This window comes from Pteropus vampyrus, unplaced genomic scaffold, assembly GCF_000151845.1.
Source record: "Pteropus vampyrus isolate Shadow unplaced genomic scaffold, Pvam_2.0 Scaffold10, whole genome shotgun sequence".
NCBI lineage: Eukaryota > Metazoa > Chordata > Mammalia > Chiroptera > Pteropodidae > Pteropus > Pteropus vampyrus.
Window position 1 is genome coordinate 3,943,077 of NW_011888791.1, and position 16,803 is coordinate 3,959,879.

The 16,803-nt window shown below is 33.2% G+C and overlaps 1 protein-coding gene and 1 non-coding gene across 2 annotated transcripts in view; one reads left to right on the forward strand and one right to left on the reverse strand.

Annotated features, from left to right (window-relative positions):
• Positions 1-16,726, forward strand: part of NEMF (nuclear export mediator factor) — a 49,320-nt gene extending 32,594 nt beyond the window's left edge. The window contains exons 19-33 of the mRNA XM_011375966.2: positions 1,903-2,015; positions 3,278-3,335; positions 3,809-3,867; positions 3,954-4,074; positions 5,202-5,481; positions 6,208-6,250; positions 6,402-6,451; positions 8,273-8,426; positions 12,134-12,211; positions 12,366-12,563; positions 13,854-13,886; positions 14,927-15,027; positions 15,127-15,170; positions 15,253-15,332; positions 15,614-16,726. Coding sequence (XP_011374268.1) covers positions 1,903-2,015; positions 3,278-3,335; positions 3,809-3,867; positions 3,954-4,074; positions 5,202-5,481; positions 6,208-6,250; positions 6,402-6,451; positions 8,273-8,426; positions 12,134-12,211; positions 12,366-12,563; positions 13,854-13,886; positions 14,927-15,027; positions 15,127-15,170; positions 15,253-15,332; positions 15,614-15,691 — 1,490 coding nt within the window. The 3' untranslated portion in view covers positions 15,692-16,726. The remainder of the gene's footprint in view (positions 1-1,902; positions 2,016-3,277; positions 3,336-3,808; positions 3,868-3,953; positions 4,075-5,201; positions 5,482-6,207; positions 6,251-6,401; positions 6,452-8,272; positions 8,427-12,133; positions 12,212-12,365; positions 12,564-13,853; positions 13,887-14,926; positions 15,028-15,126; positions 15,171-15,252; positions 15,333-15,613) is intronic.
• Positions 13,419-13,544, reverse strand: LOC111731053. Its single transcript, XR_002776944.1, has one exon. It is a non-coding gene; the product is annotated as a U6atac minor spliceosomal RNA (small nuclear RNA).
• Positions 16,727-16,803: the final 77 nt, after the last annotated feature.

Sequence of the window (16,803 nt, forward strand, 5' to 3'; positions counted from 1 at the left end):
GCCAAGGCCAATGGGATAGAACAGTCTTATAATAGATGATGCTGGGACAACTGATATGCATGTGCAAAAGAATGAATTTAGATCCTCTACTGCACACCATTTACAAAAATTAATTTTGATGCATCAAAGACCTAAACTTAAGACCTAAAACTATAAAATCATTAAAAGAAAATAAGACATAAATCTTTATAATCTTGCATCAGGAAGTTATTGCTTAGATATAACACCAAAAGTATAAAGCAACCAAAGGTGAAAAAACACTTAAATTGGACCTAATCAAAAACATTAAATTCAAAGGACACTATTAAGAAAGTGAAAAAGACAACTCACAGAATGGGAGAAAATACTTGCAAATCATTTATCTGATAAAGGACCAAAGAAGTCTTTAAGATTCAACAATAGAAAACCAAGTTTAAAAATAAGCAACAGATTCAGTAGACATTTCTTCAAAGATATGTAAATGGCTAAAAAGCACATAAAATGCACAGCATCATTCATCATTAGGGAAATGCAAATCAAAACAACAATGAGATACCACTTCACATCCACTAGAATGGTTACAATGAAAAAACAGACAATAAGTGTCGGTGAGGGTGGAACCCTTATACCCTGCTGGTGGGAATGGAAAATGTTGCAGCTGCTATAGAAAATAGTTTGACAGTTTCCCAAAAAGTTAAACAGAATTTACCAATTCCACTCCTAGGTATATAACCAAGACAATTGAAAATGTATGTCCACATAAAACATTTTTGCAGATATTCCTAGAAGCATTATTTATAATAGCCAAGAAATGGAAACAGCCCATATATCCATCAACTGATAAAGTGTGGTGTATCCATATAGTGGAATAGTATTCAGATTTAAAAGGAAAGTGCTGAAACGTGCTCTAACATGGAAGAACCTTAAAAACATTAGGCTAAGTGAAAGAAGCCAGACACATATGATTCCATTTACACCCGATCCTTGAACAACGCAGGTGTTAGGGGCACCAGACAACCACTGCCCCCCACAATGTAGTTGGAAAATCGGTGTATAACTTTTGACTCCCCAGAACTTCACTATTAGTTGCCTACTGTTGACCTGAAGCCTTACAGAAACAAACTGTGATTAACACCTATTTTGTATGCTATATATCAATATATCAATATTGATATTATCAATATCAATAATGATATTATATGTTATAAAGTACACTAGAAAAAAAAAATTACTAAAAATCATTAGAAAATACATGTACAGTATTTATAGAAAAAAACCCGTGTACTTCAAACTTATGTTCAAGGGTCAACTGTATGTAAAATTCTAAAGGCAAATCCATAGAGAAAGAAAGTAGATTAGTGATTGCCACGGGCTGGGAAAATGGAAAGTGACTATTATTAATGGGTATAAAATTCCCTCTAGGGAAGATGAAAATTCTGGAATTAATGGTAATGGTTACATAGCTTTATGAATATGCTAAAACCACTGGGACTTTTTAAGCTGGTGAATTTTATGGTATGTGAATTATGTTTCGACTTAAAAACATTTGAAATCTAGCTAGGGATATATTATTAATATGCTCTTTATTTTGATGATTTAGGCAATGTATAGTAATTCCGGAAGTCTTCAAAGTTTAAATAGGTGTTTTAAATTATCCTTTTTGTAGTGAAGTTAGAATTATTGATATAAGTGAGAAGATATTTCTTCTCCAACTTGTTTTATTTACTTAAACCATCTAAAAGCCTGCTATGTAAATACATTTTTAATATAAATAGTAACTTTTTGTAACATTGAAATAAAACTGTGGTACTAGTATTTAAAATACAAGAAGATTGAACCTGCCACACATGCGATTTTCAAATAGTGCTCTGTACAAAGAAGTCTGTACTTTGGTACTGAAGCATTGTAGCATTGTTATTTCAGGAGAACCAATTCCTCCTCGGACCTTGACTGAAGCTGGCACAATGGCACTTTGCTACAGTGCTGCTTGGGATGCCCGAGTTATCACTAGTGCTTGGTGGGTGTACCATCATCAGGTAATAAGGGCTGTGGTCCTTTTTCTTAATTTATTAAGAGCTACTGTGGGTATAGATGTCATAAAGGCTAAGTACCTTGGAGGCGACATTTTGGTGGTGGAAAAAAATACATAATGTCAGGTAGCAACTGCTATAAAGACTTTTTTTTAAAGCAGAGTAAGGGGATAGAAAGTGATAGGGGCTACCATTTTGAATAAAGTGTCAGGGAAGGCCTTTCTGTCAAAGTATGATTTGAGCAGCAGCTACCTAAATGAAGAGAGAGTGATCGTGCAATTATATGGAATAAAGAGTGTTCCAGTTACAGCTGGCATACTGACCTAAAAGGTCTTTCTCCTATTCATCTTTCTTGGAATTTTCTGAATTCTCTTTGGCCTTTCCAGAAAAGTAAATATATTCAGTGGTTTCATATTTACTTTGTTTTAGTAATTGTCCTTCTTTGTGGTTAATTCTATTTTATTTGATGATACTTCATTACATATTTGACTTAACACTGCTGTTGATACCACATTTTCAAGAATTATAATCAATAATGATATACTTTTACAAGGTCCTAAAGCTGTACAGCAAGGTAAAAAAAGAGTTCAGTACCATTGTCCTTTCTTAGATTTAGTTTTATTTTATATCTATTTAAATTATCTTCTCCTATGCTGTGATACTGCATTTTAGGAAATTAATATCACTTCTGGGATTAGATTTTTCTGCTTCAGTCGTTACAAAAGTGGCTTTAATTCTTTTATGAATAAGTTTTGGCAGTTTCACAGTTGTACAAAATTTTTAAAAATTGTGGAATTATATTGCTTACTCCTATTTTGACACATTAGAATATTATTTTTAAAAATCTGCTATCTTTAGTCCCTAAAATGAAAGGTTATTTTTTTACCAAAAATTTTCTCAGAAAAGGATTTTAATAAATATAGTTTTATTTTAGTAAATATAGGTTTATGATAAGTTTATTAAACTTTTTTATTTTTCTCATATCACATTAGAGGAATAGTGTGGACCAGTTCTGGCTCTAATCCAAGGCATTTGAAAATTATCGATGTAGTATATCCTTCATTATTTCCTTTCTTTGTTACTACCTAAGGTATATCTATCATTGAAGAGAGAGATCTGTCCTTTCCATGTTGAGAATTTTTGCTAAATTACAAACTTTTCAGGACATAACGCTTTTTACTTGAATATAACTTTACTCTCTTGAGTGAAAATTTTTTTAAGAAACGTATTTCTTAAGAGTATAATGTATATATTATTGTGTTCCTCAGGTGTCTAAAACAGCACCAACTGGAGAATATTTGACAACAGGAAGCTTCATGATAAGAGGTAATGACTTGTCAGTGTATTATGGAGACAGATTTGAGGACCATCTACTAATATTCTCAGAATAGATACTAATTATTTTTATTTCATACATATGAAATCTATTATGAAATAAGGAAAATAGCCCTAGTGTGGCAGATTTAGCATTTGTCATGTCATCTCCATTTATATTTTTTTATTGATGAGAGTGTACTTTCACATAGTTTAAAGTTATAAGGGTAAGAAAGAATAGCATGACCTTTTTTCTAAAAATGAATTATTCAGAGTCTGACTAACCCAAAAGATGAGAGCAAGCAGTCATATTTTTTTCTTTCCTAATTCCTGTTCCTTACATAATGCCAAATTCTGTAAATGGGAAATGTTCCTTCATGACAAAAGAAAGACAAAACACGTGTGACTATAGGTGTCAGATATCTTGCATGCATAAAATAAAGAAAACAGATTTTTTAATTGTTTATGCACATTATCTTTTGTAGGAAAAAAGAATTTCCTTCCTCCCTCATATCTAATGATGGGGTTTAGCTTCCTCTTTAAGGTACTCTTCATCTTTGTTATTTTTTTTTTCTGATTTTCATTAGTCTCACCTAAAGTTCCATCAATGAAAAAGAACTATTTCCATAGGTAGATGAGTCTTGTGTTTGGAGACATCGAAGTGAACGAAAAGTCAGAGTGCAGGATGAAGACATGGAGACACTGGCAAGTTGTGCAAGTGAACTCATATCAGAAGAAATGGAACAACTAGGTAGTTTACAGATTTTAATAAAGTAGCTTATAATGTTTTTTATTGTCTAGTTTTCTAAATTCTTAGCAGATCATATCTCCTTTGGGATAATTGAAATTAAAAAAAAAACTTGCTATCAGTTTTACTGAATTCTGTTTTTGGAAATGTTAAGTATAATTCTAGTGAATTATGAAGTATTGGATCCATAACTAATATATTTGGGTATATGTTTATATAATAAAACTTCCGCATTTAGTGGATAATACATAATGTGTTTAACAGAGATAGACTCAGGTTCATATGAATGAGCATTTACTTTCGGATTTAGGAATTAGAAGTGGTACAAAGATGAGTTATAACAAGTGCAATTTCCTTTATGAGAATTTGGCTTGATTTAATAATATATTTGCTTCCAGTAGAGAATAACTATAGTTACTGGAATAAATTTACCTACCTACCTACCTAAAGGCACTAAGGAAAATATGCCCTCTAACTTATTTTTATAGTTAGTTTTTCTCATATGGTCATTATTTTTTAGGAGTAATATTTGCATCGTTTTGTTTACAACTGCTGTTGTACTTCAGGATTTCTGTTTTTTGAATTTTCACCATGTTCCTGAAACTGTATAAAGTGCTTTATTTACATTATTTTTTACTGAATTCTCATGGTCATTCTTGTCAGATGGGTGGTGGCATCTCATTTTATAGGTGAAGCACCTAGACCATATAACCGTAGGCAGTGTTCCTTTCGCAAAAGTGTGAACACCTACTACATGCCAATTATATAACATGTATTATCTCATTTCAGTTCTCATGTGCAAATAACAGAATTTATAGAACTGCTTCTTTTGTCCTCCTTTTTAGAAAAGACAAAGTTATAGTTTTTATTGTAGAAATGGTCGCAGTATCCAAGAAATTTATTGTAGATTGTAGTAAAGGATCTTGGAGATCATTTATTCCAACCAGTTCATAGTACAGAGAGTATCCTTTTGTCTAAATCGGAGTACCCTTTGGGGATGCTCAGGCCTTTTTCTGGTTATCTTTTGGAGAAAAGGACATTAGTAGAATATTTTTATGAAGTTTTCAAGGAAATCACCTAGCTTTATTGTGATTGTAGCACTCTGACCTTTCCTTATGGTAATTCTACAGATGGAGGTGACAGTAGCAGTGAAGAAGATAAAGAAGAATTACATGAAACTCCTGTGGAAGTGGAACTCATGACTCAGGTTGACCAGGAGGGTATTACTATTCAAAGTGGCGGAGATGAGCTAAGTGAAGAACTAATTCAGGAAGAAAGTTCTGAAGATGAAGGAGAATCTGAAGAGGTGGTCAAAGATCAGGAACCTCTTGGTGAAATGAAGGATGAAGGGGAAGAGACATTAAATTATCCTGATACTACCATTGACTTGTCCCACCTTCAGTCCCAAAGGTAGTTGAAAAACCATAATTTTGTTTTATTTTGTAAGCTAGGAATGATGAAGAGTTAATCCTTACAAAGATAGTACCAAGATTGACCTTCGTACTGTTACCCTTCATTTTCCTAAGGTCTTATTATCTTTTCACCATTTGGTTGGGGGGTAGATCTCTCTAAAGAAATTACCAGGACCTAAAGTAGAAAAATACAGTATATATGAAAGTGGCAAAATTAGGTCAAAAATAGAAATGAGTAAATTGTTATAAATGCTAATAATATAGCAAAGGCCATTCCATCCATAAAATAAGTGTTTTAGTGTTTAATGCCTTACTGGTCACCAAGTAAACAATACCATAGTTATAAAAGCATTATCATGGAAGTATTATCATTGAAGTAGTTAAGACTGGTTTAGGAGTCAGAACAGAATTGAGTCTTAGGGTGTATCCTTTGGCAAGTTACTTTATGTCTAAGCTTCAGTTTCCTTTTTGGTGAAAATGGAATGTTATCCCATTCACTGGGTTTTAGTGAAAATTATAGATGCATGTAAAGCATCTAGCAGTGTCTGGCACATAGTAAATGTTCAATACGTGTCAGCTATTAAAGAATGTATTTAAAAGTGTGAGAAAATGAGTAATTTTATTTTTTCTAATTTTACCGAATTTGAAAATTTGTAGGAATGCCAATACTTAAGACTTTTGTAAATGAATGCCTTCTACAGGCTAGTGCATCCTGTTTTCATAGGTCCCTCCAGAAATTGGTTTCAAAAGAAGAATCTTCTAATATGGTAAGCTGTTTTCAAAATTTTATGAAGAACATCATGTCCTCAATGAAGAGAGTAATTTTCTACTTCTACTTTTTAATTTTAATTTTTGAAAAATTAACATTAGTGATGTTGTTGTTTGCATTTGCTTTTTTTTTTTCTTTAATTTTAATAGAGTGACAGTAAATTACAGAGCCGAAGACATTTGTCAGCCAAGGAAAGAAGGTAAACATATTTTTGTTATCTAACTGAAAAGCATGTCAGCTTTTTTTTTTTTTAATTGACAATTCACTTATGACAGATCACTTAGCTGTTCTAAAGACCTCCCTTATTAAAATTACCAAGATTTAGCATAAATCTTGTTTGGTTTTTAATATTCAACTCTAATAGGTTTTTCTATTTTAGGGCCCTAATCTGTCACTGTAATCAGTGAGATAGGTCAAGTAACACGAGACAAACCTTTTATTACATATATATTGTACGATAGGGTTTGCAGTGTATTAAATAGACAGATTGGTTTTAGGATAATATTGATAGGAATAAACAGGAATGAATACTTGAAATAGGAAAGTTTTATATATGGGAGAAGACTTAGTTTTTTGGTTTGCTTTTTGTTTTTAAATATAACAGTAGGACTGAGGAGGAAAATAGAAAGGTACAGGCTGAAGGAAAGGAACAACTGAGACAACTGCTGTGGGTTAAAAAGACTAAAACCGGTAAAGCATTCAAGGAAGAGGCCCTAGATTGAAATGGAAAATAAACCTTTTTGTTTGAAAAAGATAATTATTAAACTATTACAGAAAATTCTCTGAGAACGTGGCACTACGCTAGATAGCGAGTATACAATGAGCTAAAATATAAAATTTGTGTCATGAAGAAGCTTTTACGTCCTGGATTCAGGAAATAGCCATAAACCTATTAGTACATTTGACCCTTGAACAACACAGGGATTAGGGGCGCTGATCTCCATGCAGTTGAAAATCTGCGTATAACTTTAGTCGGGTATCTGGATTGAAAACAGTTGAGCCTTGAACAACACTGATTTGAACTCTGTGGGCCCACTTCTTCGGGGCATGTAAGTACAACCCATATTGTTCAAGGGTCAACTGTAGTGTTATCTGAAAGTGATAATAGTGGTTGAGGAGTAAGAAATTTCTCTGAGTTCAGATGTTTGGGGAAATATCAGAAGTATACTTCGAAGATATATTAGGACTTAGGTAAATGAAGATAAGGTTGAACATGAAGACTCCATGAAGAATCAGCATGAACAAAGTGGGGCAGTGCTTTGAGGAAATGAGAGGTAGACTGAGGAGAAAGGGAGCAGAGAGTTCATGTTTGTGAACTGATAGATAAGACTGGCCAAGTATGGACCACAAATGGAGAACTTAGAATGGCAAGCTGCGTATTTTGGATTTTATCCTGAAAGTGATGTGAAGAGGACTTTTGTAAGCTTTTGAATGGGAATGTGACATAGGTAAACAATTAAAGATTAATCTCGAATTTCATGTAGAACAGATTATGGGGGAAATCACTGGAGGGAGTCTGATTAGGAAGTAATGATGACCTAGACTGAAGCAGTGACATTCGGAATAGAAGAGATTGCATGTGAAAACTATCACAGTAATAGAATTTCCTTTTCTTCCTTAATTTTGCTTGTTTTTGTATCCATTTATTTATTCAGTTAACCAACAAATATTTTATTGAATACCTAAGATGTGCCAAGGCCATGTTGATAGAAAGACTGCAAATCCCAGTGCCTGGTCATCAGGGTGTTGAGGGACTGTATATGGCTGCTGAGTAAGGATTAGTCAAGGATGACAGTGTGTTGTCTGAATAACAGAAACAATGAGGAATCCATGAGAAAAATTTTCAGTTTTCCTGTGTGATGATTTGCTGTTCTTTGTATACTGTAGCCTGATGATTATCAATTTAAGCAGAAGCCGTGATCTCTTATATATTACATATTCCCTTTTCCATGTAATTTTTTTAGGGCACTAAGAATTTGAAATTCTAAGAATAAGTTGTTCCCATTTCATTTATATTTAGGGAAATGAAGAAGAAAAAGCTTCCAGGTGACTCTGGGGATTTAGAAGTGATAGAGGGAAAGGACAAAGAAAAAGAAAATACTCTACATATTGAAACTCATCAGAACACAAACAAAAATGCCCCAGCTGTGCAGCCAATGAAGCGAGGACAAAAGGTAATAAAACTTTAGGGTGAATTGTTAAAGTCAGTATAGTACGGTTGTGAAGTTCCTCTTAATTTTTTAAAGTTTAAGTGAACAGATGATGTAGGCAAAAAAATAATCCTATGTGACACCCTTTGACTAAAAATTAGTTGAAAATATAGTGTTTGGGGAACATAGAGATCACTGTTTCATATTCCTTTAAGATCATCTAGACAGAAGACCTCATTTTATGTAGAAGAGGAATGGGAGATTGTGATTTGCCAGAGACACTCAGCTAGTAAAGTGGCAGTGCTGTTCTTTTATTGATAATTGAGCTTAGTAATTTCTTTTTCAATTATTAGTGTGATTTTGGTTAGAGTTCTTATATATTTTATTAAAGGTGGGTGATGAAGGAAGAGGTAGTGGATATAGAATATACTTTTTAAAAATGCTATAGCAGTGTAAAAAAGAAGGGATTGTGAACCAATATATCACTATCTTTTTAAAAAAATTCCTTTGAAATCTTAATAAAGATCATGTTTCATGATCTTTCCTCCATCTATAGTGACCAGAATTTCCTGTGTTTTTTTTTTTACCAGTAGGCCTCAAGTAAATGAAGGAACATACTACACATATGGAAGGGAAGAATATCGATTCTCCCCATATTAATATGTAAATTCACCATGACTTTAATTAGAATTGAGATTTTAACTTGATAAAGTAATTGTGAAGTTCATTTAAGAGTGAAGACTAGAGAATCGCTAAGGAAGTCTTAAAACCTTTAATGTTAGAATTATTAAAACAGTATGATGTTAATATAGAACAGGGAGATAGAAAAGTGAAACAAATGTAGACACAGGACCATTAATTGTACCTTTAAGCAATTAATATATGATAAAATAATACTATAGATTGGGAAGGTATGAAATATTAAAAATTAGTGGCTAGTCATGTTAAAGTACCAAAGTAAATTCCAGCTGTAGAAAAGAACTATCAATAAAACCGAAAGACAAATGGCAAATCTGAAAAAGCAATAAAAGAAATGCTAAAGTAAACAAGGAGAATTGTTTTCAACCAACAAATTAAGAGATAATCTCATTCAGTAAATGTTTACATGCATACCATGGGAATTCTCAGCGGGAGTCCTAACACCACCTTTGCTCTTTGACTCAGCAATTCCACTTTAGGAATTTATCCTAAAAAAAAATCAGTGTATGCACTAAGGATATTCATCAAGTTGATATTTATAATAGCAAGAAAACAAAATAATCTAAATGTCCAACAATATAAAATAACAGTAAATAATAGGGTGCATCTTTACCACATTGATTCTTCCTGTCCATGAATGTGAACTGTAATGATGCGACACTATTTTATAGTCTTCAATAAAGATATATTTTCCCCTAGTCTTACCCGTCTTATCTAGTCCTACTTAGAATTTTTCTTACTTTTTTAAAATGGTGTATTTTTAAAACTTTCACTTCATAGTTAATTGCTGGTATGTGGAAAAACAATTTTCATATTCTAGTAATAGGCAATCTTATTGAATATTTTCTATTTCATGTGTAGGCAGTAATACTGCTTTTCTTCTTTTCTAATCCTAATATCAATTATTACTTATGTTTTTTGCACTAGCTCAAACATCAGTAGTGCTGCAGAGAAGTAATAATAGTGTGCATCTTTGTTAATTACATTAATGGGACTATTTCTAAAATTTTCTTCATTGTTGGATCTTTCCTACGGGTTGTTGGTAGATATCCTTTATGAAGAGTTATTTTAATAATGATGAGTCAAGTTTTGTTGAATGCTTTTTCTGTATCTATTATTTTTCTCCTATAATTGATAAATGTGGTAAATTACTTGAGAAAAACTATTAAATTGGCCTCTGATTTCTCAAATTGTCCTTACCTGGTTTTGGTATCTAGGTTATACCATTTCCTCTTTTTCTACTCTCTGGAAGTTTATGTAAAGTGGAGGTTGTTGGTTCCTTGAAATTCGATAGCATTTGCTTATAAAATTGTACCTGGTGTGTACAGTTTTGCTGGTAGGTTTTTAATAAATAATTAAATTTCGTGTTTAACTCGATGAATTTTTATTCATGCATATCAAGACACTTGAACATTTCCAGTCCTCCAGAAGGCTCGCTCTTGCCCCTTTCTAAATAGTATCTCCACCAAAAAAAAATTATTCTTACTTTAATTATAGATTATTTTGCCTGCTTTTGAACTTTATATAAAAGTAATCATATGGTATATACTCTGGCACGTTTCACTCAACATTCTGAGTATCATCCATGTTGTTTATAACAGTTCATTTGCATTGCTAAATAGCATTCTGTTGTATGAGTCTGCCACAATTTATCTGCCTGCAGTGTTGTTGATAGACATTCTTATATATGTCTTTTACGTCTACAAGTATATGTTTCTGTTGTGTAGCTAGGAGTGGAATTGCTGGGTTATAGTGTATACATATTGTATTTGGTTTTAGTAGATATTACCACTTTTCCAGAGTACTTATACCAATTTCCTACCAAGCAGTGTATCAGAATTCCAGTTGCTCCATATCCTTACTAACATTTGATATTGTCAGGGTGTTTGGTTTTTTTTGGTTTTGTTTTTTTTGGTTTTGTTTTTGTTTTTGTTTCGTCATCCAAGTATGTATATACTACAGTCTTTTTGGCTTTAATTTGCATGTCCCTGATGACTAATGATATTGAGCACTTTTTCATGTTTATTAGACCTTTGAATTTTCTCTTTCTGAAGTGCCCATTTTAAAAACTGGGCTGTCCAACTTTCTCATTGATGTATATGAGTTCTTTGAAATCCCGAATTACGAGGCTTATCTTGGATAAATGTATTACATATACTATTCACATTTTGAGGCTTGATTTTTTTTTTCACTTTTATAATAGTATTTTTTTGATGAACAGCATTTGCTAATTTTAATGAAGTTCAACTCATCAATCTTTTATGGTTAGTTTGTGTGCGTGTGTGTGTGTGTGTGTGTGTGTGTGTGTGTGTCCGTGTCCTGTTTAAAGAAATCTTTAAAATTTTAGAGATTTTTTTATTTGGGTCCCAGCTAAGATTAATCAAGATGAACATCTTTGCAGGTGAGGCCTAGATGTCTATAATTTAAAAACCATTAGGGTGATGCGAATGTGTAGCCAAAGAATCACTAGTTTAAGTTGATGAAATTCAGTCTTATGAGCCTCTGCAATAAGTACCTAGCCTAGCTTTGCTGCCTTATTTCTTGTTCTTCCTCTAGCCTAGCTTTGCTGCCTTATTTCTTGTTCTTCCTCTGTATATATAGCTTGATCCAACCAAATGTGATGACTTGCTATTACTACTCTGTCCTGTCTTTACCTTATAATCTTCCTTTTCCTATGTTCTAAGATACTATAAAATTTACTTCCTTTAAGACTAACTTACAGGTTTGCTTTATTTCTCCCCCACAGTTCTTGGTCAAGCTGAATGTTTCCTTTCTCAAAGTTATCTTAGAAATGTTTGTACCTCTTATTTAGATTATCTTGCATTAATTTATCCTTACTCATATGTATTTTCTTTTACCACCAGATGGTAAATTCATTGAGGGTGAGGACTGTGGTTTATCTATCTTCATAATGGTGCCTCGCCCAATAAGCATTTTAACAGCTAACTAAAGAAGAACCTTTTCTTTAAAAACATTTGTTGTCAGGTTTTAACTGTGGAGTTTTTCCAACCAAAATCTTTTTGATTTTGTAGAGTAAAATGAAAAAAATGAAGGAAAAATACAAAGACCAAGATGAAGAAGACCGTGAACTCATCATGAAATTGCTGGGGGTAAGTAACATCTAAAAACATTTTCTTCCTTTGCTTTCCAAGGGGCATCCAGACCACTGCCTATCTAATATGCTAGGCATTTAATCCATTTTTTGTTACAATATTGACAGTATTGAAAATACTGACATCAGCTGTTTTCTTCTGTGAATTAAAGTCTGCAGGGTCAAACAAAGAAGAAAAAGGAAAGAAGGGGAAGAAAGGAAAAATAAAGGATGAACCAGTGAAGAAACAGCCCCAGAAACCTAGAGGTGGACTAAGGGTCTCAGACAGCATAAAGAAAGAAACTCCATCCCTTGAGGTTATAACTCATGAGATACAGGATTTGGCTGTAGATGATACGCATGATGACAAGGTAAGGCTACCACACACATACAGGCTTTTGCATCTTAGTTAGGGTGACGAACCATCCCAGGGTTCCCAGGACATGGCACTTAACAGTGCTAAAACCAGAATGAATGATAACCCAATTCTTAATGGAAAGTCACCTTAGAAATACAACCTATGAGACTAAAATTGCAGAACATAAGCATAAAAGTGGTAGTGTTGATAGCTGACAAAAAGTTTATCACAAGTCTTTAGAAAATAATCAGTTTTATAGAGAAGCTTTATTTGATTCTGGTGGGAACTGACTTAATTAAAAGAAGACAAATAATTGGGATTGTCTGGAAGATAAATGGAAAATAAAGTTGTACTTCTCTAGGTTTTTCTATAGGATTACATGTAGTATTGCCTTACATAATGTTGAAAGTGGTTACATAGTTAAAGTGCCAAGTGCCCTAGTAGGAAAACCAGTAAGAAGTTGTTTTCCAGTTAAGATGTTTGCCTAATTGTTCCATCGACCGAATATAAAAGCCCAGCGTTAAGCATATCTTCTTGCATGAATGTGTACATCTTGAAATTCTGAGCAAAAGATCTGTTTTATAAACTTGTAAAAAAAAAATTTATTCAACTTCTACTTTTATTTATGGCAGTTAAAGCTTTGGTTATAGTTGTGTGTTCCGTTCAGTGCAGGTAATGCTTATGGGGACTCTAAATGTATTACTGTTTTCTTTTTTCCCTGCTGAACAGTATTGTTGTTTAGTAATATTAAAACTCATTTTGATCCTCAAATTTTTACCGTTATCTTCATATTTTATTCCGTAAACCCTAGACTCACAAATATTCATTAAAGATGTTATTTTTATTTATTATTTATTTACTTGTTTCTTTATTATGAAGGTTAAATGCCACGAAGTAGGGGGCAATGTCTTAACCATATGTGTGTTGTCAGGCCCAAGGGCCTCTTCCATCCTAGTCAGAGGGAGTGCTAACCTTCTTTTCTTTCACACAACACTATCCATCATTTTAAATCTTCCTTGTATTTACTGCTTTAGCACATACTCTATGGAAGTTTTCATCTCTGAACTTTCAGACTTCAGAGAACAGTCTTTTTTCTCTTTGAATGGCATTGCTTTCTGAAATATTTAGACACACAAATTACTTCACTCAGTTTCAGGACATTGAAGAACACAATCCTGGGGTCCTTATCTTATGGGTTAGATGTGAGTCTTGTTATTTCACTGTTTCTCCTCATAGTTTTGAGTGGTGTGGAATTTCAATTTACGTTATAACTGACTTTTTAAATTGTGTTTGTTTGGAACAGGAAGAGCAAGAGCTGGATCAACAGGGAAATGAGGTATGATTTTGGGTTGGAGTCTCTACTACAGCACTCTGGCTGCAGTCCAGTTCCCAGAACATTTTACACACAACTCCTAATTAAAACTGAAAAGGCTAAGACAAAACTGCAGGCTCTGGAGTCAGACATTCTGGTTTTGAATCCCAACTTTGCCACATAGAACTGTAACCTTGGAAACATTTTGTGCCTCAGTCTCCTTATCTGAAGAATGGGGGTAATTGTCCCTACTAAGAGACAATTGTTTTGAGAACTATACGTAATATATATGAAGAATTTAGACAAGTTCATAGTAAATACACTACCTGAGTACCAAGCATTTTGTCTCTAAATTTACTTGTTTTTAAATATGGGCAGTCTTATAGACAGCCCATCAAATGGGAACTCTAAGAAAGCACTAGGGTTTCTTGTTAAGAACAAGCAAGAGAGAAGGCTATTCTGGCCCTGAGTTTTTCAACTTCACCACTGTGAACATTTGGGGATGGATAATTCTTTGTTGTGGGTAGCTGTCCCATCCTTGGCCTCTACCCACTAGATGCCAGTAGCACTGTGCCCTCACCCACCCCACTCCCCCCCATATTCTCCCCAAGTTGTGACACTAAAAACATTGTCCAGTGTCTTTTGGGGGGCAAAACCCTATGGTTGAGAACTACTGGTCTAGCCAAAGCATCAGTCCCATTTCCTTGTAATGGATTTAAATCTATTCGTGGTCATTATTGTGCTTCATTTTAATCCATAGTAGTTTTCTGCAACTTGAGTTATATCCAACAAGTTTTTTCTCCCTCTCTCTTAAATGTATTACAGGTGCTATTTTGAAAATCACTGTTGTCATTTCTCTTTATGCTAGGCAAAATTATAAGTAGTAAAGAATATGTTTAAATACCATTGGTCTGAAACACTTTGGAGCTGTAAAGTAGAGCTTAAGGCTATCTATCAGAAAAGGATAAAAATATGTTGACATATCAATTTGACAGGTTTAGAGTTTTCCTTTTTTAGAACTGATGCGGATTACTTTAGTAATTGTTTTTGTTTTCCCTTTTTAGGAAAACCTGTTTGATTCTTTGACAGGGCAGCCACATCCTGAAGATGTACTACTGTTTGCCATTCCAATATGTGCCCCTTACACCACCATGACAAACTATAAGTAAGTCATCACTAGTTTACTCAAAACAGCTGAGACAATAATGATTGATGAATTGTTTTATAATCTCTCTTTAGTAACATATGCAATTCCTTTTTAAAGATACAAAGTGAAACTTACTCCTGGAGTTCAGAAAAAAGGAAAAGGTATTTAAATTTTTTTTTTGAATTATGATTTTAAATATTTCTTGACTGAACAAAAGTAGATTCTTCTATTTTCTATTTACAGCTGCAAAAACAGCCTTGAATAGTTTCATGCATTCTAAAGAAGCAACAGCAAGAGAAAAAGACTTATTCCGCAGTGTTAAGGTAAATTATTTCTCCATAACTTTCTGGAGATTGGTGTTGCAACTAAAAATGGCAGCAGTTATAATTTGTTGTTTTTGTTCTTGCTTCACTTAGTAGTTGCAAGTTGCGGCTATTATTTTGGTAGAAAATGCTGTCTTACTTGAAAAGCAGTATAAAATAAGTAAAATTTCAGGTGAAAATTTGGAAATCCCTTTCTTTTGGTAGCAGAGGATACATAATTGTCTTAAGAAATATGATTGACCACATAGAACATGAAGATATTCAGTAATTTTTTTTTTTAGGACACGGATTTATCAAGAAACATTCCTGGCAAAGTGAAAGTGTCTGCACCCAATCTTCTGAATGTAAAAAGGAAATAGCTGAAATGAAATCTTAAAAATATTTGAGAAGAGCCATTTTATAGCCTTTTGGAAGTTCAGAGATGAAAACACCACGTAACAAGACTTCTGCATTTAAAAATGAACTAAACATTGCCTTGCTGTATTCGCTAAAAGGACTTAGTTTTCTTCCAGTTTTATATAGAAGAGACACTGTCTATGATAGGATTTCATAAAATATTTGTGGACAGATAAATGGTAATTATATACATCTATAATTAATTCTCCTATATTTCCTTGAAATTGGGAGGTTAACAGTAAGTATTCATTTCATGTTGTAAAGAAACTGCATAGTGAAATGGCTCAATTGCTTAGACTGTTGACTTGGTAGTCTGCTAATATATCTCTGACTCACAGGCCATTCACAAGTTTGTTTTTTTTTTTTTTTCTGGTGGTGGTGGGGAATGGAGGCAGTTAAACATTTAAGATTAAGAACTGAAGGAGTAAATTTCTTTCTGCCTTTACCTGTACTTGTCAAAAGTATATTAGACCAGATTTAAAATACAGATAATTCCCATGACTAAGTTTAAGAAACAGCACCAAGAAGAAAATGATCATTTCCATGCATTCATACGCCTTCACTTTTTGTCTTCTTTCTTGTAAACTCATTCATTTCTGTACCATTTTATTTTCCACCTCTAGTAACTTATCAGTAGCATGTTAGAGAATATCTTAACCTGTAATATAAGAAGTGCACTTTTAGGCTTACCACTGAAGACTCCTGACCGACCTTTCTTCTTCTGACAGAATGGAGAATAGTCATACCTTATTTCCATTCTTTTATGAGCTACAAAAGTTACTTTTTAAATGATCAGAAAACAGCTGTCTATAGTCAACATGACCACTTACCCCAGCCCCTATACCAAAGTATTAAGATCAAAGTACTGAACGGCTGTTGGTCTTTCTAAAATTTCTTTTACCAGCTTATTAGTCCTCCTATTTTTCCAACTTGAAATGTTTAAAAAAAAAAAAAAAAACTAATGTAATTATGTAGCCTAGTGTTGAATGCACAATAGACTACACTCGCCATGAAAAAAATCTAAAATTTTTAAAAAGTATAATGTTTCTACAGATATATATCTTGACATTACCAA